The sequence below is a fragment of the Lytechinus pictus genome, chromosome 6 (genome assembly GCF_037042905.1).
Source record: "Lytechinus pictus isolate F3 Inbred chromosome 6, Lp3.0, whole genome shotgun sequence".
NCBI classification, from domain to species: domain Eukaryota; kingdom Metazoa; phylum Echinodermata; class Echinoidea; order Temnopleuroida; family Toxopneustidae; genus Lytechinus; species Lytechinus pictus.
The window spans coordinates 7,420,809-7,446,779 of record NC_087250.1 but is presented as its reverse complement, the minus strand read 5'-3'; the positions used below and the strand labels follow the sequence as shown (position 1 = coordinate 7,446,779).

The 25,971-nt window shown below is 37.3% G+C and overlaps 1 protein-coding gene across 9 annotated transcripts; it reads right to left on the bottom strand.

Moving 5' to 3' along the window:
* Nucleotides 1-5,824: 5,824 nt before the first annotated feature.
* Nucleotides 5,825-22,689, bottom strand: LOC129262993 (galactosylceramide sulfotransferase-like). 9 transcript variants are annotated; one of them, XM_064100798.1, is made up of 3 exons: nt 22,526-22,689; nt 11,350-11,461; nt 5,825-9,936 (listed from the first exon to the last, which is right to left on the bottom strand). In XM_064100798.1, the coding sequence occupies exons 2-3, from the start codon at nt 11,362-11,364 to the stop codon at nt 8,731-8,733; spliced, it is 1,221 nt and encodes a 406-aa protein (XP_063956868.1). In that variant the 5' UTR covers nt 11,365-11,461; nt 22,526-22,689; the 3' UTR covers nt 5,825-8,730. The 9 variants fall into 9 exon arrangements, with proteins under 9 accessions (XP_063956868.1, XP_063956870.1, XP_063956871.1 ...); XM_064100800.1 differs by having other exon boundaries at nt 11,350-11,458; nt 22,517-22,672; XM_064100801.1 differs by having other exon boundaries at nt 22,536-22,661.
* Between the last annotated feature and the right edge of the window lie 3,282 nt (nt 22,690-25,971).

Below are 25,971 nucleotides of genomic sequence, written 5' to 3'. Positions count from 1 at the left end.
TATTTTATTTTCCAATGCTTTAATAAAAAGAAGGTCAGTCACTTTTCTTCTTTACACATTCCACATTGTGCCATCTCTATGGCCTTTAGTTAAAGACAGCTACTTTATTAAGATGATTCGATATTTTAGCCCAAAACTTTGCTAAAACCCGTTGCTAGTACCGGGAGTGTATAATTACGCAACCAGTCGTATATTGAGATTGAGCTACACAACTCGTTCTTTATTTAAAATCGTGCTTAAATTATCCGCTTCTCAGATTGGAATTTACAAATTTTCAGCTCGCGCTTTGCGCTCGAATCATTTCTGTAGCAAAACCCCATACTTTTCATGATTAAATAGGTGAATAGAATGTCCCTTTTTCAGGACTAAACGTCAAAAGAACTCCCTCTTCGATTTGCAATAATCTTTTGCTGGATTTAATCTTGTTCTTTATTACAAACGTCCATTAAACTGTCATTTTTTTTTTCAGATCGAAATATCAAAATTTTAAGCTCACGCTTCGCGCTCGCATCTATTGTTTTTTTAGATACCCATCTTAATCATTGGTACCAAAAATGCATAGAATATCAAGCTTTTGGTCAGAATATAAAGAAATTTCAGCTCGCCCTCGGCACTCGCATTATCTGTGTAGTGAGATATGTATCCTCCTCATGAGTTACTACAAACAGTCCTAAACAGGCACCTTTTTCCTGTTTTCAGGTCAGTATACTAAAAAATTTCAGCTCGCGCTTCGCGCTCGCATTAATTTGTTGGTGAGATATGTGTTTCTATCTCATGAGTCATACGCCTTCAAAATTTGAAGTGGTACACCCTCAATTCTAGACGGAATTATCTTTTGATGAGTTTTATTGTTAAAGTACTATTTTGCCTCATTAAATGTGAAGCTGTTGAATATAATATCCATGTTAATCCAAGACATTTTGAAGTGATTCAATTCAAACATCTAAAAGCTCGCACCCAAAGATTGCATGGTTCTGCTATTCATACATTTCCTCGTGTGTGGGATTCACTACCTTCTACCTTAAAGGTAGATATTGTACTACTGTCCTTTCACACCTGGCTTAATAAATTAAAACAACATGTATTATCAACCGGTTGAATGTAAACTCATTTTATTTTCAACGAATTTAAATTTTAACTCTGACAGCTTTCCAGATTTTTGTAAGCTTTGTTGTGCAGTGTACATGAGACTCTGACGTGTTTTTTTTTCTGAATTAATTGTTCCAAATTCCTTACATTGATCATAATTATTCTCAGTTTACATCAATGAATTTGTAAAACTTGCTTTTGGTCATATATTGCGGGGGGACCAGTAATCTCTTGTCTCAATCATAATGTTGGCTTTTCAGCCTACATGTATAGGGTCTAATCAAACTTAATTTATATGCCAATCATTTTGTATACATGCATGCTAAATCATTTATTGCACAGCGCCCTCTTCATTCAAATTGTGTCAATCTGGGCACGTGCTCACATTTAATTATTATTTGAAATAATTTTTTTTTTCTCGTGAGCTCTACTTCTACCCAGGTTGACACTTCTTCTTTTTAATTCTTGATTTAATTCTAATTTAATTTGTTGTCATCTTCAACAACTATATAGTTGTATTTTACTATTTTGTAGTACATGTATGCATGTTATTTTTGTAAAGTCACATGGATTGGAAAGGAAGACCTTCGGGTTATAGTTATTTAGTTAATCTTTTTCCTTTCCCGGCATCCATGTGACTCTCCTATTCCTATTGTTTGTATATGTTGTTTATGTATTGATTATGCCGAATAAAATAATAATAATAATAATAATATAAATATATATATATGCATATGTGTGTGTGTGTTTGTGTGAGTTTGTTTGTTTTGTGAGATATCGAGCGCCTTTGGAAAGTTGATTCATGATTTTGCCCCCCAAATCTTAAAAAAAGGATCGAAGCCCCTGTGTATATATATATACATATATTAAAAAAAAAACTTGTATCTCTATTAATATACAAAAGTATTGGCCTCATCGCAATAAAAGGGTTAATACACGAGATTTTGAAATCGCACTTAACATGCATAATTTGTATTACTTTTTGCTTGTTTCTTTCTTTAATAAGTTTTTCAATCGCTCTCTATATATGTTTTAGAAAGATTATATGTTTAAATTGATGTATATTTCTGTTATAATGAGATAAATTATGTTTAAGTGGACTTCAGGGAATGGTCGTACGCAGCAAGGGGGAATGGGGGGGGCACATTCGCGATCTGCTGTTGTGAAAAAAAAAATTTCCCTTAACATTTCATGAAAACTATGAAAAATGTGCAAATGTGAGATGTGCACCAAATTTTCGAGTCTTGACCCCCCCCCCCCGGAAATCTTATTTGCGTGTGGTCATGCAAAATGGCATGACTGGAAATCCTACATTTTGAAAAGAGCATTTGACGGGGTCAGACTTTACCCCTTTTTCAACATTTTTTTTTATGGCGCCGCCGCGCCGGTGAAGTGCAAAAATATGTGCGCCGCTCGGAAGTGCGCCCCCCCCTTTCGCCAAAAGCTGGATCCGCCTATGAAGTAGGCATGATATCGGGCCGGCCGTTACGAGGCTGTAAAATAAAAATGGGTATAATACCTAATTCGTACGTTTCTCTCAAGTTAAAAGGACATTTACTTGGTTGCCCAAAAATAGGGGGGGGGGCGGGGCAGGCTCGGCCCCCTCTTGGATCCGCGCCTGGGTCTACACCGGGGCAGGCGAGGACGGGGTAGAAGTCGTCTAATGTTATAAGACTAGGCTAGATCTAACGTTAAATCTATTAAAAGGTAGGCCTGCCGCCTAGATCTAACGTTAGATCTAACTTAAATAGCGCCAAGAAGGTGGGAACTATAATCTAGATATAAACTTAGTCTAGATCTAGAATCTAGATCTGGTAGAGTCTAAATCTACATCTAGATCTAATTCTAGAATTCCTAGATCTAAGTTACAGTTAGATCTGTATCTATAACTAGACCTAACTGGCTAACAGTTATCTAGATCTAGGCTTAAGGTTAGAATAACGTGGACCACTAAAAGTAAAACACTGTGCACTGCCACTGACGGCGTCGCTTTACTGTTAGGTCCTAGATATAACATTAAACTGTGGCCTACATGCCCTAGAGCAGCCTAATATCACTATGACGTTAGATCTATTCTAACGTTAGAGTCTAACTAAGCCAAGCCTAGACGTAACGTAGATCTAGAATCTATGCCTAGATCTAGTCTAGATCTATATAAAGAAAGTATCAAACGTGATCTAGGATTAGGTCCCTAACTAATTCTCTAGCCCCTCTAAATGAACAAACTAACAAAAAGCGGACTGTAGATCCTTTCTCACCCTATGTAGTCTGGTCCTCCTCATTTTCGAATTCATCAGGCACAGCCCCGGGTACAGGTCGGGCACCGTAAACAAGCCCGATCACCAGCGCAGCATATGCACGTACATGCACAGGACATGTGCATGCGGAGGCTACAGTGAACTCGTACTCCAGAATAATAATATTGTCTGTGTGGGCGTGGCCAGTTGATGGGTGTATCATCTCCTCGTCTTTTCTTTGCAACTACGCTTTCAGCATTGGAGATTTATAAATGGAACAGGGGGGGGGGGGGGGGGGGCAGGGGAGGTGGTAGCCTGGAGCATGGGCGTAGAAACTCCAAAAAAATGAGGGAGAAAACGATTTAAATAATCCACAGTGGATATATCCCGACGGGTTGTTTGCCCGGACAAGACGGTAATTTTAGAAAATTTACGATTATCATCATTATCATCATTATAGATCAGGCATCATCATCATCCTCATTATCATCGCCATCACCATCATCATCCTCACCACCATCACCACCAGCATCATCATCCTCATGCCCATCATCGTCATCATCATAACCATGACCATCACTACCATTATCATTCTCCTCCTCATCACCATCATCATTATCTTCCTCATCCTTATCATCATTATCACCATCCTCCTCCTCTTCGCCATAACAATCACTATCATGACCACCGATCATTAACGCCAGGATCATATTCATCTTCATCATCATCATCAAAATCACTATCATCATCATCATCATCACCACCACCACCATCATCACTAACATCATCATTCTCCTCCTCCTCCTCATCATCATTATCCTCCTCATCCTTATCATCATCATCATCACCATCCTCCTCCTCTTCGTCATAAAAATCACTATCATGACCACTGATCATTAACGACAGGATCATATTCATCATCATTCTCAAAATCACTATCATCATCATCAGTATAAATTCCAGATTCATTTTCAAAAGTCCCCTCTATTACCACCACCACCATCATCATCATCATCCTCCTCATCATCATCCCCATCATCACCATCATCCTCGCCATCACCACCATCATCGTCATCATCCTCATCATCCCAATCATCGTCATCATCATCATCCTCATAACCATCCTCCTCCTCTTCGTCATTAAATTCACTATCATAACCATCATAGCGCCAGAATCATCATCATCAACAAAATTACTATCATCATCAGAATAAATACCAGATTCATTTTCCAAATTCCCCTCTACTACCACCACCATCATCATCCTCACACTAATCATCATCATCCCCATCATCCTCACCACCACCACCACCACCACCATCATCATCATCATCCCCATCATCCTCACCACCACCACCATCATCGTCACCATCCTCATCATCATCCCCATCATCGTCATCATCATCATCATCATCACCATCCTCCGCCTCTTCGTCATAAAAATCACTTTCATGACCATTGTAACGCCAGAATCATATTCATCATCATCAACAAAATTATTATCATCAGAATAAATACCAGATTCATTTTCCAAAGTCCACTCTACTACCACCACCACCACCAAAAACAGCAACAACATCATCCTCACAACCACCACCCTGATAGCACATAGGGCCCTATAATAGCTCAGATATTTGCAAACTTCATCAGTTACTCAATCCCTTCAGCCTAATGGACTGTTTAGTAACTAATAACAATCAGGAAAAAAAATATTCCGAAACTGGTCTTTTGTTTAAGTTTTTATGAAAAAATCTCAATACGAGATAGATAATATAAACCTATATACACTCTTGAAATAGATGGGCAAAAAATGCCCAACTTCTAACCAACCCTTGGCAACATACTGACCACACAACTATTGGTTAAAATCTGCCCAAATTGGTTAATAAAAACTAATAATTGAGTAATAAATTTGATCATAATTGCCGAGAATATATATGTATAGCTTTTATACCAACATACATTACCCAACACAATGGACAGTATGTTGCCCAGCATTTTAAGTGTGTGCCACAATAATCATCAAAATGCACAGGCCTATAGACACATTTTCGACATGATAATTTTATTAATACACTAAATGACTAACATGACTAAGGTCGTTGAATCATTTATAGCTTATATGTGCACTTATGATGGTGTGCGGTGAGAGGACTTGTGCCGTCACATCGTGTTAACGCATTAAATCGGACAATGATCGTGTATAAACAAGAGTTCGAGAAAAAGGCCGGCTAAATTCAACCAAGGTCAGGTCCAGTTCATACCTGACGCTTTGTCAGATTTATCTGTCAAATATGAAAATGTTTGGGACCAACTTACCCGAAGTTTTTTTATTTTATGAGCCAAACTTGCAGAGGGTCGGTTAAACTGGACCGACCTTTCGAGAGTTTAGAGGGCGCTTTTCTCAAATGGTAGGGTTACAAATTTTTACTACATACAAAAAAGGTGTAATTCACTCAACAAATGAAAGTCACTCTTAAAGGGATGGTCTAGGCTGAAAATATTTATTATATCTAAATAAATATATATAGTAAAGTTCACAGGGCAAAATGCTGAAAATTTCATCAAAATCTGATAACAAATAGCGAAGTAATTGAATTTTAATGTTTACCAATATTTTGTGAAAATAGGTATATGCACGTCATCAGGAATATTCATTAGATTGGCTGATGATGTCACATCCCCACTTTCCTTAATGTTATTACATGAAATCATAATTGTTTCATTTTTTCATGCATGTGTAAATAATGTGTCTCCTCTATAACGAAATAGGTTGCAGCAATGAATATCCAATGCACTAAATCAGTTGTCAATCCAAATTTTTATGTTCTTGGTAGAAAAAATCTGAATAAACTTATTTCATATAATAAAATTCAAAAGAACAAGTAAGGATATGACATCATCAATTTGCTCTGCTCATTAAATATTCATGAAGACATGCCTGGGACTATTTCACCGGAATAATGAACATCTTTGAAATGCCACAACTTTGCTATTCGTTGTCTGATTTTCAAAGTTTCACTGTTTTGTTTGTCTAATTTTTCTTTATCGGTTAAAATCATATTATTTCCAGCCCGGAGCATCCCTTTAAGTTACGCATGACCTTACACACGGCTGGAACATGTTCTTCGGTCCTAAGACAGCCGCAAAGAGATATATCATTACCCACAAGAAAGGGTCACCGGTCATGCGTGCGTAAATCAGCGAACAGCTTCATGGGACATTCATTAGATGTGATGGGCAGGTGTACGTAGCGGTGGTCGACCGTAGTCCCATTTTTCTTTCACATCATTGGCATTTCCGTTAAACTATTGTAGACCTATTGTATTTTTCTACATCACAATTTCTATTGACTTGCCTAAATAGTGCATAACATCCAAGCCATGCAGCTCCCTATTCATTGTCTTATTACTTAATTTAATTAATTATAACATTTAATGTTTTATTCAAGAAAAAATAAAGACGGATGGAGACTACTCAGCCATGGCGTAATTTCCTTCAGCAAGAAATGTATCCGCACTGTGCTGCACTCAACCCAGGTGAGGTGAATGGATACCCGGTAGGAAGAAATTCCTTGGATGCTTCAAGCGCCTAGGTAAAAGCCGGGGTAATAATAATAGCACGGCCCGCTGGGAGAACAGTTTTCAGAACTGAAGTGGCTTCCCTTGGTAAATATACCTATATTATTATTATTATTACTATATAGCCCTATTCCCAAAGTGTTCGATCTTTCGATTTCAATTACAATCCACAATAAAAATTGTAGCAAACTCATTATTGAATGCAGAGAGCAACACATTGGGAGTAAATCTAGGGTGTTAACTTACCCCAATCCCCTCTATTCACATCTTTTCTCTAAAACAGGCTAGTTAAAATCACTAAAGAATATTTGTCGATTGACTGGAACTGACACGTAAAGTCATTTGATAAGAATATTTTATTTATAGTCAGACTTTGTCCTAGTCAAATTTGACTAACAAAAAATTATTTAATTGGAAAATATTCAAATTGCTAAAATAAGAGTTGCATTCAGCTGAACCATTAACAAGTCATTTAGATTCTTCGGTTTTGAGAATTCTTTTAACATGGCCGAAGGGGGCGCAATCATTGCCCTGAATGTACAAAATCATGAATCGGAATGTTCAAGCGCTTTAAAAAAAGAGAGTATCTATCCACATAAAAAATATCCTTTATTCCTTTCAAAATGCCTGTAAGAGTCGACATTCCATTTTTTCCAATAATTTCTTTTATTTATCTTTTTTTTTGAAGGGTGGGGATATCTTGAACAGTACATCCCAGTCAGACCGCAGATCCCTATGCTAATGAGCAAAAAGGCCAGATTCATCCAAATCATCTCGTGGCTGAATCCTCCTCCTTGCAAAATCTCGTGATTCGTGAGATTTTCTTTCTCTAAGAATTTAACCGTTTTAACCTCAAGTTAAATGAAATATTATTGCACCATCAGATAGAGTAAATGTTATTTTTTCATATTGGTCATTTATTTTGTATACAATATTTTGATAAATAAGTAAATTTCTGGCCTGAAAATGTGCCTCAAAACTGAATTTTCTTCCTCTGTTTTCTTTTGCAAATTGTGCAAAACTTTTTATTTTGAGCCTCAATGATATATATATATCACCATAAAGCTGAACTTCTGTACTTTCTCACAATGCCACTCTTGATATGCGGCACCTTTTAATCGGGTCAAGATCACACTTTTCCCACCGAGGTACAAGACGAGATTTCTGAAATTTTGTACTTGCATGAAATCCAGAGTTCTGATTGGCTAGATAAGGTTCACAGTACAACAGGCGCGGGTAATTTGAGGAGATTACCACATGGGAAGTGTGTCCTTCCCATGAACCCAGGCACTGGAACCGTTGGAATTTGCCAGTGTGTGGTCTCTTTGACCAATCAAAGTGCAGTATTCTTCTTTTCAAGCTGCTTTATGTAATTGGCCAATGAAAAGTGTGATCTTGACCCGATTAAACCAATTCTTATTATGAAACCTATACCATTTTATAGCATACATATTCAGCTTTATCATGATTTAAAAATCATTTGTACTCAAACAAAAATTAAGTGTGAAAATTGCAGCTTTTGTCAGGTGAAAATAATTATTTTGTAGCATATTTTAGATCAAAATTTTAACTTACATTACAAAATCTTTGAATAAATTCAAACACATGACCTGAAAGAGTTATTCTTCTTCTTTACAAAAGTCAATGATACTAAAATCATGAAATTCCATGCTCAATTAGAGCAGCAATGACCGAATGAAAAGAGGGGTTTTGGTTCGCATCAAGCTCATTAAATATGCAAAACATCTCAAGTCATGAATATCACTTGGATGAAAGAAGCCACTTTCTTGGGACCTACCGTCTGACTGATCCTCAACGCATGTTTATAAAACCTTGTTCCTCTTTACTTCGCATTGGGCTCCCAATCGTTGTCTTTCCATGATCAATGTCGAAATCTCGTAATTTTCGCTCACCAGTCGTTTGCAGAAAAGCGAGTTGTTCTTAGTCACGTGAGCGACGCGCAACATTTTCTGTCCCTTCCGCGCGGCTTCCTTGTTCTCTATACCGCACCCCGTAGCATAGTCCCACATCATTCTCCTGAACGTCCATAAATCTTTCTGAAAGGTCGCCCCTCCCTCCTCTATCTTTCTCCATAACGTCCTATTGAAATGACTGTAAAGAGAAACATCAGCACTGTTCCACTCTCTAATTTGTTGCCGTTGTTCTTCGGTTATATTGGACGTTCTTGCTCGCGCATTTTTCTTCACGTATAATATATCTTTGAAAGTCCAGTGCATTAGATTTTTGAGCAGAATAAGCGACTCGTCGAAGTGTTCTGTTATGAGAACCAAGTCGAGATGCACATCGAGCTGCTGAATCGTGTCATTGACGATGTCTTCATATCTGTGGATGGCGCCATCTTCGGTGAATTCGAAAAGCTGTCCGTTCCTTGAGTAGAACTTGGCATTGCCACCCCTGGCGGAATTCCAATAATATTCAGGCTTGCTCAAAAAGGTTGCGATGTTCGCAACGCTCGTGTTCCCCCGCCCGCTTTTACTGATATGCATGGAGCTTGCAGCGCCGAAAAAGGAAAACGCGCTTTCCCACTGCGCGCTCGGCTCACGGAGGATGGACACATACTTGCAATCGGGCTTCATAAATCGTTTCAGGTTTTCTAGATTCGGTAGAAATCTCAGGTGCGCTGTCATCATACTGTAATTCCTGTAATGCGTATAGTCACCCGTAGCAACGCAAAGCGGAGGCAGGAAGCTGCGAGGTTTCTTTTTAGCCAGTTTAGACAACCGGAAGTGGCCATGCTTCTTATCTCCCCGATTGAAGAGAAACGAGAGACGATGATTGTACCCGAATCGGTTGAGAATCGATGCCAAAGTCGTCCCGCCAGTTTTATGGGTTTTAACAAAGACAAGGCTTGTTGCCGGTTTAGGGAGTTGTTTCCGAGATACTGATTGCACTGGTTCCACATCTAGTCCCGCCTGTATGGTGTGCACGACGGTAAAACCATTGTGGTGGCTAAAGATGACACACATCAAAATTGCAACGATAGTACAGGTTAAGGGGATCATTTCTTTCTGAAAAAAAAGAAAAGAAAATAAAGAATAGCAAATGTTACCAAGTATAATTGATGACTGAGGGATAAAAACATTTTACAGAATGTAAAATACTGCTGAATGTTAATGATAAAAAAAAACATCAAAACTGGGGAAACTAAATAATTTATGTTAATTGTTAAAGCATTACTCGACGAATTAAACTTCCATAATATCGTCATAACATTAATTGGGTAAGGGAACTGATTTGTTTCTACATTACTATTTCTATCATTACTATCATTCAACTGAAATGCACGAAGTTGCGTCTTTCCGGGACAATTTTGGGTAGTGAGAAAAATTAGAGAGGATATTTTTTTAAAGAGATAAAGAGAAGAAAAGGGTATAAGAAAGAAACTGTCGTGGTGGATCAGTATGAACCTTATTATTCAACTGAGAAAAAAAAATATCGTAGAGAGTATGTGGCCCCTTACAGAATTTGATAGAATTTTAATGAGAAAATATTAATCTCTTTAAAAATGATAAAGTTTACGAGTTCTAAAAAGGCCTCTAACGAGTATGACAAGGACCCCGTCTTACAAAGAGTTGCGATTGATCCGATCAACCACAACTATGGATGGCCAGCATCATATACATCTATTATGCATGTTTGTTCAGAATATTTTCTAGATATATATTCATCCATTCATCGTTCCCTTGAAGATTCCGTATGATGTGTTTTATTTACTTAGGATATTGTGCAAATTTCCTGTAGAAAAAAAATATGTTAAGGATGGATTTCCATACAGCTAAGATTGATTGGATCAATCGTAACTCCTTGTGAGAAGGGGCCCAGGTTCCCATATCCCTTCCAACTATATTCCAAATCCAGGGGCCCATCTTACAAAAAAATTACGTTTGATCCGATCAATCACAACTATAGAAAGCCAGCAACGTCAACATCTAAAATGCACGTTTGTTGAAAATATTTTCTAGATGTGGTGCATAATCATATATTTTTTTCTTGAAAATTCAGCTGCTTCTCTTTATTTATAAAGGACATCATGCAAACTTCCTGGAAAACAATTATGGCAATGTTGTTTTTCTGTATGGTTTAAGATGATTAGATCAATAATAATAATAATACCCAGGGTAGCCACTTCAATCATAAGACTGCTCTTCCAGCGGGCCCTGCTTAACATAATATGTTATAATTACCCTTCTCCAGTCTAAATGCTAAGCGCCGAGCAAGAAGGCAGAAGGTCCCATTTTTTATAAGTCTTTGGTATGACTCGGCCGGGGATCGAACCCACGACCTCCCGTTCATGAGGCGGACGCTCTACCACTGAGCCACCATGCCCTGTTCAATCATAACTCTGTTCGTATATCCCTTCCGAGTATCTAAATTTTCCAAATGCAGGACCTTAAAACCCACAAGAAGTAAACAGAACGAACCTTCCTGAGTTCCATCGTGACTGGTAGCCGGACTGGCCGTGGTTATAGATGCATCTATGGCGAAAGAATCCTCACTTTCTCATTCTGCTTGCATCCTCGTTCCATATCTCTGCTGACATGAAAAACGAAAATGATAACAGAGATGATATTAAAAAAAATGTAGGCCTAACATCCAGCCTAGCTGCCCCTCTACCAGTACCGATGTCGTCTAGATCTGAACGTTATTCGTTCCGAAAACCGAAACAAATAACCGCTCTGGCACCGATGCTATATACTCGTGTGTTAAAGTGGCACTTTGATAAAAAATCATAAAAATAAGGATGAAATTCGGGGGTCAAATTTTTACTACCAGTGGATAGGATGTATATCTTGCAATCCATATCTGACCAGAATAGGGTCACTCGACCGGCTCATTTTAAAAATAAATCTGCATTTAAAAATATGAAGACATGTCCTGATCGAGGGATCCAATTCATCACCTGAAACGGTAAAATAGCCCTTGTCCTCCCGCCAGTCAAAATAATATAGTTTCAAAGTTGGTGATATTTCTTCCCAATTTGGGAAAAGGAAGTTCAGTAGTTACCCTCCACAGATTCAGTGTTAGATGGACGATCATATTCATACACTTTTTCCATTAGCTATATATAAAAAACAACAACTGAATGGGTTGGCTCGAATGAATATATTTTGCGGGATTTTTGCCCTCCCGTTGTTAGAAGGCCCGTGCGACCTCTAGGGCTGAATGAGAGGATGAACAGGTGTCCGAACATAAATATTGCTCAAGTTTGACCAAACTTTTGAAATTCCAAAGTTTCGGTGTACATTTTTTTAAACCAAAAGTCGATTTCTTCTAATCTTTAGGAAAATATGAAAAAGTCTTCACTACTTCTCCCCTTCTTCTCCAGGTTCTCTTAACCCTCTTATCTAGACAGAATACGATTGGTGAGTTGAATATAATTTTGTAGATACTGTTATGAAAGCAAAATTTGTATTAATGGAAAAATAAAAGTATTTTGTATTCAAGCTTCTTTCTCATACCATTAAATGACACCTTTGGTGTATACATTATTTTGATGTGTATTGATATGTATTGTATTCTGTTTAAGAAGCGTGTGGGTTGTAAAATTGGCTTCCTCTCGGTCGGTGCAAATTACATACTTTATTCGAGGTTTAGGCCATCGTGGTTTAGGGGGTTCTTTTTTCACTTTTGGACTTTTTGACACACTATTCGCGTTCCGTGCCTACCCGCGAAAAACACCCCCTTTCCGCCTTTTTTTGGTCGCGCATGTCATAATGGTTAGTCGCGTGCATCTGAGTGTCCGAAAGTCCACACACACAACTTCAACACAGAGAACAGTGGTTTTCATGAACATAATATTGTAGAAATCCGGGTATATCTTTATGATTATTAATAATCTCACACCAGATTGATATAGTGTGAAAATTTTATCAAATTCCATTAATTTGATGTTAATATTATTACAATTAATTTACTATTTACGTCTCGCTGTTCATTTGAAAGTGTCCATGTTCACAACTCTTGCTATGGCAAACGGTCTGAAATCACCCATATTTTCGAGACCCTGGCACCTTTGTTTTCCCAGTGGAATATCCCTAAGGGTCAAAGAGGTCGAGATTGATTGTCATATCAATGCTAAATAGATTACCTACAGTTTGATGTATAATACTTTATGAATTGTATAATGGTTACATCTCATTTTCCCCCCAAACTTTGAGATCGAGCAGGCAGAACATGGCATATTTCTGTGTACAACGTCACGTGACTAACGCATGATAGTTTCCGTTTCTAGACCCTTTTCATTTAAAACAATTAATGCAGTCCAAATAAACTTAATTAAAGCATCTAATGTTGAAAGTAAAAATGTTCTTCTACTATAAAACTTTGCCTACTGATATTTATAATATAGCTACAGTTTGAGGAAGCAAATATCGAGTCCGGAATTGATTTTGATTTGCAATAGGGTCTGCGTAAGTATACTATATACTAGCAGGCTAGCATCGTCTGCTACGTAATCCAAATGAGCGATAATGACCGATGTGGTCCACTCTCCAATGGCAGTGACCCCCCTCTAATTCGCCTATCAAAAAGGCAGAAGGTATAATTTGGGAAGCCTTTGGTATGACTCGGCCGGGGATCGAACGCACGACCTCCCGTTCATGAGGCTGGCGCTCTACCACTGAACCACCATATCCGTTCATTGAAAGACTCAACATATTGGCACATAATATGGTTAAACAGGAACTGAAGTGAACGAAGAAACACACAATTTTGAAACATAAAAACCATTTATCAAATTTTGTCACTATATCGGCGAAACGTGAATGAATGGAACGATGGATCACCTGTTTAAATCAAGGAGATCTCACCTCTTAGAGGTGATGAAGTAGGTATCCTCCTCCCAATACTTACCAACTGATTGATAAATTTTATCACCACTCATCACTCATCAGTGCAGTGTTCAGGCTTGTACATCCATTATGGATCCTATCTCACGATACAGACGATGCCTGGTTCAAACAAGGAGATATCACTCTATCTCCTTGGTTCAAACAACTTCTAAAAGCATTTCGTGCAATAGGATAATTTCATCGATAGGCCAAGAGTTTAATTTCTGTCTTCTATACGGTCAGTTACTATGCCGGATTGCTGATTTAACTTAGATGTAAAATAGTAAAATGTTTCCCATGCAATTGGTGATATTCATCCATTTATATACACCAGCTTGACGTTATTCCAACAAAAAGCTACCCTGCCTACTTCAGTACTTGAGTTACCATAGCAGAGACAGATACATGTAATAATTCCCGATCAGCGACATGAGAACTCATCAGATGCAGATTAAAATTGGTCCTACCATGGACCTACTACACCTACTAGTCCATGGTCCTGCTAATATGATGACATTTATAAATAGGGCATACCTTTGTGCAAATACAGCTCACCGTAGACCCAGTAATCAAGTTAAACAGTGTTGAAAACTTCCGGCTTGGTTTCCGTTTTATGTAGTACGCTAGCTGCATAACTCATCATTTCTGTATTTCTACATCCAATTGTTAATGAAGGAAATCGTCATTATGTGTAGGCCCACATCCGTCCCTGGTTCAATCAGGGATTCGTTGAGGAGACTGGTCCAACCTGATGGTTCAGTTTCTGATGCAGTGCGCACATAGCAGTTGCGTGCATCCATGTGTATTCCCTGGTATGCTCATCATTGTGAACGGTTTATGATTTAATTGCACACAGCAGCCAACATCGCAACGTGTCCACTTACTGCGGAAATACTTTTATCATCGGTTTGCATGACTCCCGCTATAGCATAATATGACCATGGACCTACTATAGGTCCATGGTATGACCGATACATGCCACTTTCTCTCTTTATACCTCCCTTTCTTTCACATTCTCCCTTTCTTCCTCTCTCTCCCTCCCTCTCTCTCTCTCTCCTTCCCTCCCGCTGCTATTGTTCGAGGGTGATGGTCACTGCGCGGTAATATTGTGGGCGTGTCATACCGATCCCAACAACAGGTGTAAAGCCTTAATAATGAAGGTCCAATGTCATTGTTGCGTTCTGATCACGTGTTCAAGATTATACTCCATCCACTGAAGTTTAGTGACTCCAGCATCATCAACATCGCAAGTTGAACTTGAAATACGAGGTACTAGCTCCACATGATCATGGCATTTTGTGTCATTATTGTGTCATTACGGCGATCTCCCGCATCCTCCGATGTCAAAGCAAATTATTACACTGTGCCTCAAGCCGACCCTAGTCTATCGATTCAGATACGTTTAAGATTAAACACGACAAGTAATTTACAAACGGATCGAAGTCAGTCAAGGTCAACAACAAAATATCTGAAGAAAAAAAATGGAATGTAGGGAGACGTGAATATTGGGAGAATTGAAGGAATGCTTGGTGTTGGAACCTGAAACATAGCGCCTATGTTCTGTAAGCCTATAAGTATATGGAAAGTATATATTTATATTAAAAATGAAACAATTCAACATTGTATTAAACATCCGACCATTTGACCAAATAACCTATATGGAGGTTTGATTTGATTTGCACTGTTTGTCTGATTTTCCTTCCCCTTTCCTTTTGAGGCCTTTATCAATTTCAAGCTCTAAGCTTAAGATGAAGGTCTCCCACATTTCAAAATGTATTATGTCGATATCTGTATATATATAAATTTTTTCTGCTATTTGTTTTAATAATAATAAAAAAGAAATTTATCAGGTAGAAATATATTTCAATTAGATTGTTAGATTGTATATATGCATATGTTATTAATTATGTCCTTTGCTTATTGTTATGTTATGCTAAGAAAAAATGATTACACTTGTATATACTTTTGTTATTGGAATGTGGAAATAAATTAATCAAATCAAATCAAATTTAAATCGATTTACATGTAATTTCCACTTTTTAATAAGTAGCCGTTCTGAGAATGAGACTATTCATTTAAGACCTCATCCCTTAATTTCCTTACTTCCTTGTATGAACGCATATGTAGGTCAACGATAAAACACCCCACCCCCAAAAAAAACTCAGGAAAAGGTATGATGTGTGTATACAGGTAATAATAAGGGTTTTCGCTCCATAACGCTCGGCGGATTCGAAAATATATAAAATGTATATGCAAATGCATTTCATGACAAAGCGCAACCAAGAGGTCTTTGTCAAAAATTATTGGTGAATCAAAACGGCTGTTCTGTCCTGGGGCCCGTCTTACACAGGGGCCGCGGAACCGGGGGCTGGGGGGGCTTCAGCCCCCCACTTTTTTCCAAAACCGTGTACAAAAACGTAAAAATGGCCATATGTTTGTGATTTTTAGCATGGTCAGCCCCCCACTTTGAAAACCGTTCCGCGGCCCCTGTTACAAAGAGTTGCGATTGATCAGATCAATCGCAACTATGGACGGCCAGCAATATCAACATGTATTATGCATGTTTGTTCAAAATATTTTCTAGCTATGATGTATATTCATGCATTAATTGTTTTCTTTAAAAAATCACTGTGCTTCTCCTTTTTTACCAAGGACATTGTGCAAATTTCCTGTGGAAAAATTTATGACACTGATGGATTACCATAGAGTTGCGATTGATTGGATCAATCGTAACTCTTTGTAAGACGGGGCCCTGGACTCTGCACTAACGACATATTTGGAATTTTTCGTCAGCTGCGAAACTTCGGATGAAACTGCTGCTCCGGTTCACCCATATTCGCTAAAGACTTCCCAGTTGTTCATTGTCATTTGAAGGGCATTTTTCAATACATGTACTGTGTTCTAGAATATGTCGTGCATCACGGAGTATAAATTCCCCATTGTACATCATCTAGTGTGAAAGTATTCAAAAAAGATTTCCAAATTGAACAGGAGTGCATTATTAACATACGAGTGAAGACGAGAGGGCAGGGGCACCCCTGCTATAATAAGGACCCCCTTTTGGCACGTTGTCAGATTTTTTTCTCGAGATTGTGCTTCTGCAACAGATGACCTCTGACGTTTGTTTCAGTTGTCAGAAAGCTCTTTCCGTATAACTTATGACGATAACAATCGATTTTTTTGTTAGTTGTCAGTATTTGACTTACTGGTGTCAAAACATGGTTAAATTGTGAAAAAAAGAACATTTTGACGATCAAGAAAAGCAAAGAGAAAGAGAAAGAAAAGAATACAAGGGTGAAATGTGACATTATTTTCTGAATATCATGTCAAAATTTATCACAAAATTTGATTTTTGTAAAAAAAATATCATGACTTTGCACGCTCGCTCGCATTTGTAAAAAAAATCGAGCCTCCTCAAAAGCTTTAGCTCACTGCGCCAGTGAGGTTTGGAAGGGGGCAGGAGTTTAGAAAATTAGACGGAGAGTGGGTGAAAAATTGGGAAAAGGGGATGCTTGGGTGTTTTGGGGGGTCAAATCTGTCTGAAAAGTTATAGCCCTAAAGTGACCAAATTCATCCCCTAAAATTATTATAACGCTGCATATTTAGAGGGGGTAAAACAATTTCCATAAATCATGGATTTCCCCCTTTGTCAATAGACGTGTATCCATGGTCACACTTTATCCCCTGATCAGTGGATTTCAGTTAAAATCCACGACTCGATCTGGTTTCAAGCTTGCGACCGGAAGAATATTACAGTTACATCGAATCCTTTAAAGAAGTGCCGATTCGTTTGGTTTCGGAAGAGAAGAATTTCACACAAAATCTTGAAAAAACAGAAGTTGAAAAAGTGGGTGACCTTTTTTTTTTTGGGGGGGGGGGATGGGGGGGGGGGGGCGTTTTATGAAAGTTGTCAGCGCTGAATGAATTTTAAGTTCCGACAATTTCAGTTAATTCCTCGGATTTCATTGACCATGTTAACTATGATGGGCAGAGACTTTGGAACATTATTGAAAGTGTGTGTGGGAGGGTGGAGCGGATCTTGCATATGAAAATCACAATCAGATGGTATTTTTTACGTTTATAGTTAACGTATATTGGAAAAAGTGGGGGTGCATGATGCCCCTATAGCCCCCCTTCCGGTTCCGGGGCTCATGGGCCTTCATTGCTATATATAGTGACTGTGCTCACTGTGTACAATGCTATATATGAATTTTCAGCCTCGATCCCTCGAGTTTAATTTGGCAATTCCCCAAAGTGCATGCCGTTCTCTCAAATTGCTTCATTAAACGAATGTGAAGAGTTGACGATTATGAAATAAAAACGTGATTTGGATCTGCATATACACAGTCGGTAAAAACAGGGAGCCAGGTGGATGTTTCATAAAGCCTGTTCGTAAGTTAAAGGTATTGTTTAACTTTGTGAGCAGCCGATTTAAAAAATTCTCAAACCAAGATGAAACATGTGTACAAGTGCATGTATTAGAACTAATAAACCCTGAAAACAACCATTATTGAGAATGAAAAGCTAAAACTACAAGGCAAACACCGATTTTGTAAATAGGCGTCTTATAGACGCCTAAATAGTACACATACGTGTATGGGATGAAATTAAGATGGTGTTTTCGGTCACTTTATATTTCAATTTTTGAAGCACTAAATAATTATTTTCGAACGCAATTTTTTCTGGGCTTCATTTTTGTAGCATATCACAGACACAGGCGACAAGTGTGACCTTCTAGCTCAGATTTTTTTAAAGTCAAACCAATGTTAACCAATCACTTTAAGAGCGACTGTAAGAACGACTGGTGAACCTTTCTTGCGCGCTAAATAATTAAAGGTCAAGTTCACCCCAAAAAATTTTGATTTGAATAAAAAGAGAAAAATCAAACTAGCACAACACTGAAAATTTCATCAAAATCGGATGTAAAATAAAAAAGTTATGACATAAGGTTTCGATTATTTTTCACAAAACAGTGATATGCACAACTGAGTGACATGCAAATGAGATAGTCGATGATGTCCCTCACTCACTATTTCTTTTGTTATTTATTGTTTGAATTATACAATATTTCATTTTTTACAAATTTGACAATAAGGACCGACTTGACTGAACCATATAGTATCAAACAATGCTAATTCCACATGTTCAGGGATTAATTAATCGTTGTTTCACTTGGCAATGAGGAGAAAATTAGAATATTTCATATAATAAAATACAAAAGAAATAGTGAGTGGATGACGTCATCAGTCTCCTCATTTGCATACAGACCAGGATGTGCATATAACTGTTTGTAAAATTAAGCGAAACTTTAAAATGTCATAACTTTCTTATTTTACATCCGATTTTGATGAAATTTTCAGTGTTATGTTTGTTGGGTTTTCTCTTTGTATTCAAATAAATTTTTTGTTGGAGTGGACTTGTCCTTTAATGAATACCATTTACCACGAGAGAGGATCACCAGTCGTTCTTAAAGTCGCTATTAACTTATGAATATCTTTATGAAACCGCATACAACCGTAATTCCGAAGCTTCGTTATTCCGAAGGTTCGGTTATTCCGAAGGTTCGGTTATTCCGAAGGTTCGTAATTCCGAAGGTTCGTAATTCCGAAGGTTCGTTAATCCGAAAACGAAATAAGGATCGTAATTCCGAAGGTTCGTTAGTCCGAAAACGAAATGAGGTTCGTAATTCCGAAGGTTCGTTAGTCCGAAAACTAAATGATTAACGAACCTTATTTCGTTTTCGGACTAACGAACCTTCGGAACAACGAACCTTATTTCGTTTTCGGATTAACGAACCTTCGGAACATCGAACCTTATTTCGTTTTCAGATTATCGAACCTTCGGAATAACGCCACAAATGTTCGGATTAACGAACCCTTTTACGTTTTCGGATTAACGAACATCGAGGTATAAGCAATTTACGTGTTTCGGAATTACGAACCTTCGGAATAAAGAACCTTCGGAATTACGAACCTTCGGAATAAAGAACCTTTGGAATTACGAACCTTCGGAATAACGAAGTGTAACCTTATGAAACACCCACCTGTGCATCTGCGGTAAAAACGCTGTTTATAATTTTTATAAAACGCTGTTACTATGAACTTTACAGTAGAAAACACCCATTGCTGTACATGGGTACCCCCTAAAAAGAAAACCAACATGGCACTAATGGGGTGTTGCAAGAAACTTGCGATTAATTGCAAGTCTATTTTTGGTCTCTAAATCAATCATATATCTTGCAATTTATTGCAAATTAGTCATTCAATTCAATTCAATTCAATGTTTTATTCAATTCCAATAAAAATCAATACAGAGTATAGAATACAGTGATAACAAATACAATGCACATAATAAGGCAAGAAAATGTAAGGCACATGTAAAACAAGTATTAAACAGATACAAATGACAATAAAAAGATACGATATTGGAATTGGGTGGTCATAAAAACCTATCAAGGTTTGTCGAGATAACAACCCTTATATAAATAATTGCTTTAATGGCTAATTTGCGTTTTAAAACGAGCAGAGTTTTCTGATTTTCCGCAGTTAAAAATTGATCTGTCAGTTGTAAAATTGCACCAGAATATTTGCAATTGATTGCAAATATTTTCTTGCGACACCCCCTAAGAAGCCCTCCCATATTTCAAAAATTCAAATGCAAAACAAACCGCTTTCTTAATAGTTCCCTGCTGCTAATCGGTCTACCAAATGAAACTTAACCAAATCGTTTCATCTCCTCCTAAAATATGATAAAGAAATTGTGCTTGGTTTTAGTTCGCCAATACTCATAGGCCTAAATGAAAAAAAAATGTAATTTCGATGTATGGTTTTGTTTTATAATTTATATTGCTGTATCCGATCTACCCCCTGCTTTTGAATTTCTTCCTTGATTAAAGACTTTTCATGATCTAATAATTTATAATCCTATGTTTGCATGATTTGGTATATGTACATTTGTGTACCTTTACATGTTTTCTACATGGACACACATGCGGTTTTCTTTTCAATTTCACATTTCATTCTTCATTAATAATTGCATGGTTATGAATGCTTTGTGTTCTCTCTCTCTTTCATGTCTTTCGTCTTCCCTTCACCAAGCATCAAATTCTATTACTTTTTATTTCAAAATCGGGTCGCAGATTTATCGTAAGGTATGCGGTGGCCTTAAGACAGGTTTGACTATACACACTGTCAGAAAAAACAGATTTTACAGAAAGAAGTAACCAAATCATTCTGTAAATTGTTAAAACAGGAAAGATTTTATACAATCTTTAAAGAATTTTACAGAACAGGTCTGTTTTTAAAAAAGGGGAAAACAGTTTTATTACAATAAATTTGTAAGGTTACACACACCAAATATCTATTTTCTGTAATTTTACAGAAATGCATGTATAATTACACAGTGCAGTAAGGTTACAGGTGTTCTCGAGACTCTGCTGCAGGGATTTTCTTTTTTTTTTAAGTATAAATTTTCTAACAGTGCAGGCGCACAATTTTCATCAATAATAATAATAATAATATTCCGCATTTATATAGCGCTTAATACATCGGAATGACGTCTCTAAGCGCTTTACATACATATTATTACCCCGGTCATCGGATCCTTGCATGCCCGCATACAATGTATGCACCTTCTCCACTCCCTGTGGAGCATTCCAACAAGAGCTCCAAGACTCAATTTCTAGGCATACTACATATAGGCTTTCACATCCTACCGGGTACCCATTTAACACCTGGGTGGAGAGTGGCAAAGTGTGGATTAATGCCTTGCGAAAGGACCCTAGGCCATGGTGGGATTCGAACACACGACCCTCTGATTACAAGGCGAGAGTCAGAACCGCTACACCACGACGCTTCCACAATACATGCCCTTTGAGATATTTTGACTATGTATTGTTCTTTGACTTCATGTGGACGGGAAATGAATAAATCTCTTCTAATTTTGCGATTTCACATGAAAATCTATTTTGGTTTGTATCTCGACTATACAGTGCGTACATGAATAAAGGAAACCGGGATTCAAAGGTGTTTTTAATGCAACGGCAAACGAGTTATGACATTTCGTTTACATATATAATTCAATTATTCCTTTTTATTTTGATACCTAATATAAGACGAACACTTATACATTAATGAGCAAGACGAGTTTGAAATTTAATTGGAAAATTTAAATTGGACAAGATTGGTCCGTGATACGACAACCGTGCATATTCGACGATTGGCTCATTAGCATTTCTTTTGTATTCTTTGTTAGCTTTCTCTCGCTTATCCCTGAAATGAGAGTGGATTCAGATTCACACCTAAGTTTCTGCACAAATCGTTTCTGATATGCCTCAATATATGATTGTTTGTAATCTGCCATGCGTGAACGATTTTCTAAGCTGTTTTCAAAGGAAAGATGAGATTCCACTCATGCCATGAGTATCAAATTCATAGAAAAAACATATTTAATAATTGTGAAATCTATCTCTAAGAACGGGTTTCCTTTTTTGTGGGACGCACTGTATAATTATAGAACCAAAATAAAAATAATAATAATAAAAATACTAAAGGATCACTGAGGGAGCCATGATTTAGATGCAAGGGGGCACAACAACCAACACCTAAAAGTAAAAAAAACAAAAAAACAAACAAACAGAGGAAATGTGTAGATTCCAGGACCCCGTTTCCCTCGAACATGAATAGAATCTGAATTACTTACTAACTAACTTACTCACTTACTTACTCACTTACTTACTCATACTCACTTACTAACTTACTTAACTTACTTTTACTTACTGCCCGTTAAGGCGTTGTGCCTCCTGGCATGTTGGGCAGCAACGAAGGATCTCCTCTCCTGGCGGTTCTGGGCCTTCTTCTGAATACTCCCCGGGTCATGTTCACCGACTTCATCTCCTCCTCAACAGTGCAAATGTAAAGACTGCCAACACACATCATATTCGAAAATGTACGATCATCATATTTTATAGAGGCATCTATAGGCGTTATCTTCTCTCTTTTCAAGAGTCCTCATACACGTACGAAGAGGTATTACGTAATTAAGTTAAAATCTATAATATGTAGTGAAAACCTCAGCGCTGCTCAGAATGCGTATCTTTTGTGATCACATGTGTTTGGCATCCTTGAGCGGAAATCCTTTTATCGGTATTAATCAATAATCAATGTGTGGAATCACTCTTCTCCTTTTTAAAACCATGTCTATGTCTGTCTCTGTTTATGTCTCTCTCTCGGGGGTGCGGGGTGGGGGGGGGGGGTGGTGAGACTACAGCGCGAGCTAATATTGATATTTAGAGAAATCCCGGAGCTTATCGTTTCATCTTTGTCTGTACACTGTTAAAAACGCCGGCCGAGCTGGAAAGAACGTTATCAGTGTTCAGTGTATTTTCATAGTGTGTTCACAGAGTTTTCATAGTGTGTTAAGAGTGTTCATAGTGTGTTCACAGTGTGTTTTCAGTGTGTTCATACTTCATAGTGTGTTCACAGTGTTTTCATAGTGTGCTTCATAGTGCGTTCATAGGATTTTCATAGTGTGTTCATAGTGTGTTCATAGTGTTTTCATAGTGTGTTCATAGTGTTTTCATAGTGTGCTTCATAGTGTGTTCACAGTGCTTTCATAGTGTTCTTCATAGTGTGTTCATAGTGTTTTCATATATGTGTTTCAGTGTGTTCACAGTGTTTTCATAGTGTGTTCATAGTGTTTTCATAGTGTGTTCATAGTGTTTTCATAGTGTGCTTCATAGTGTGTTCACAGTGCTTTCATAGTGTTCTTCATAGTGTGTTCATAGTGTTTTCATATATGTGTTTCAGTGTGTTCACAGTTGTTTCGCCAGCGAAAAGATTGTTTGAATTTATATAATACCAATATTGGAAACATTAAATTATTTGAATTTATTTCCCTTCATTTATTTAGGATACCGTATATAATGACATACGATTTTTGTTATGCAAATTAAGTCCATTTAGTGGAGTTCGGTGCATAGGTACGTTGACGTGTCGCACTCCATTTTTGAAAGGTTCAGGAGTCAGACGCCTGTATCGGCCTCCGCAGTTTGGGGGAAACTTTCTGTTGTTTAACGTGATTTAAACGTGGTTTTATGTCCCGCCAGAAAAGAGTAAGTCTTCTGGAATTCATTAAATCTTTGATATGTTTCATATTTTGTCTGACAAGTTAGATAAATTCAATTTATAGTGTCTCGATTAGCCCGGTTTAGGAATAAAAGCAGGACGTTTAGGTTTTCGACCCGGTTATCGGCCCGGTTCCCGGTTTCGGATTTCCGGTTTCCAGTTTTTGTCTAGATTCATTATAAATTATGCTATTGAAAGCGTTGATCCACCAAAGTGAAACATTGTATGATTTGTATTAAGAACTTAATATTTGTGAAATGAAAAGGAATATGATATTATGAATGTGATATAACAGAGCGAAATATTATTCATCTAGATAGATAAACGTATGGACACTAAATCAAAACAAGTTTTGATCTAGAATCAAATCATTTCGGAATCAAATGAATGTTTAGCTTTATTGATGTATGAAGAAAAGTATTTGGTTATTGCGTTTATATTTACAAACGAAAAGACGTGTCGTATTTTAATTGCTGGCAAAGGAATTTAATGTAGTAGCCAATTGTTACTGTTTGTGAAAAGAAGTAGAAACCAATTCATATAAGCTTTGCCTTGTTATAATAAAGTAGAATTATGTATAATTATGTAAGATAAGCAGTTATCTAAATCAATATGTATAGCTAGACAGCATATTGAGAGTTAAAGAAAGTTATGACTAATTTCAAGTAAAAGGATTGAAAGATCTCTGTTTATTATTTGAGCAAAAAGATGTGAATTATAATCATAATTGATTTCGATAACAATTCGGTTTCATACTAATTATGATTACATTGTTTTAAAAGACAATAGACAATGAGTGTTCATATATGAGAACATTGAAATAATTACACGTGAAACAAGATGCTGTGTGATACTAATTTTATTTATAAACATGCTGTAAACTGAACCATGAAATCATTTATGTAAACAAAGACTTATTATTGTTTTATATTTTGTTCAAACAGATCGAATAAATATACGTTTCATTACGTTCTATATCGGTACGGCGGGATGTAGCGCTGCTCAGTATGCGTATCTTTTGTTATCACATGTGTTTGCCAGCCTTGAGCGGAAATCCTTTTATCGGTATTAATCAATAATCAATGTGTGGAATCACTCTTCTCCTTTTTTAAACCATGTTTATGTCTGTCTCTGTTTATGTCTCTCTCTCGGGGGTGCGGGGTGGGGGGGGGGGGGGGGTGGTGAGACTACAGCGCGAGCTAATATTGATCTTTAGAGAAATCCCGGAGCTTATCGTTTCATCTCTGTCTGTACACTGTTAAAAACGCCGGCCGAGCTGGAAAGAACGTTATCAGTGTTCAGTGTATTTTCATAGTGTGTTCACAGAGTTTTCATAGTGTGTTAAGAGTGTTCATAGTGTGTTCACAGTGTGTTTTCAGTGTGTTCATACTTCATAGTGTGCTTCATAGTGTGTTCATAGGATTTTCATAGTGTGTTCATAGTGTTTTCATAGTGTGTTCATAGTGTTTTCATAGTGTGTTCACAGTGCTTTCATAGTGTTCTTCATAGTGTGTTCATAGTGTTTTCATATATGTGTTTCAGTGTGTTCACAGTGTTTTCATAGTGTGTTCATAGTATTTTCATAGTGTATTCATATACATGTAGTGTGTTCATAGTTTTTTCATAGTGTATTCATATACATGTAGTGTGCTCAAAGTGTGTTCATAGTGTGTTTCATGGTGTGTTCACAGAGTGTTCAGTGTGTTTCATAGGGTTATCACAATGTTTTCATAATGTATTTCATAGTGTGTTTCATCATGTGTTTAGTGTGCAAGATAGCGTGTTCACAGTGTGTATCTGTGTGTGTTTACAGTGTTTTCATAGTATGTATCATATAGTGTAAACAAATTGCGGATACACTATAAACACATTGTGTATACACTGAACACAGTGTGAACACATTGTGAATACACTGAACAGATTGTGGATACACTGTGAACACATTGTGGATACACTGTGAACACATTGTGGATACACTGAACACACTTGTGGATACACTGAACACACTTGTGGATACACTGAACACACTTGTGGATACACTGAACACACTTGTGGATACACTGAACACACTTATGGATACACTGAACAA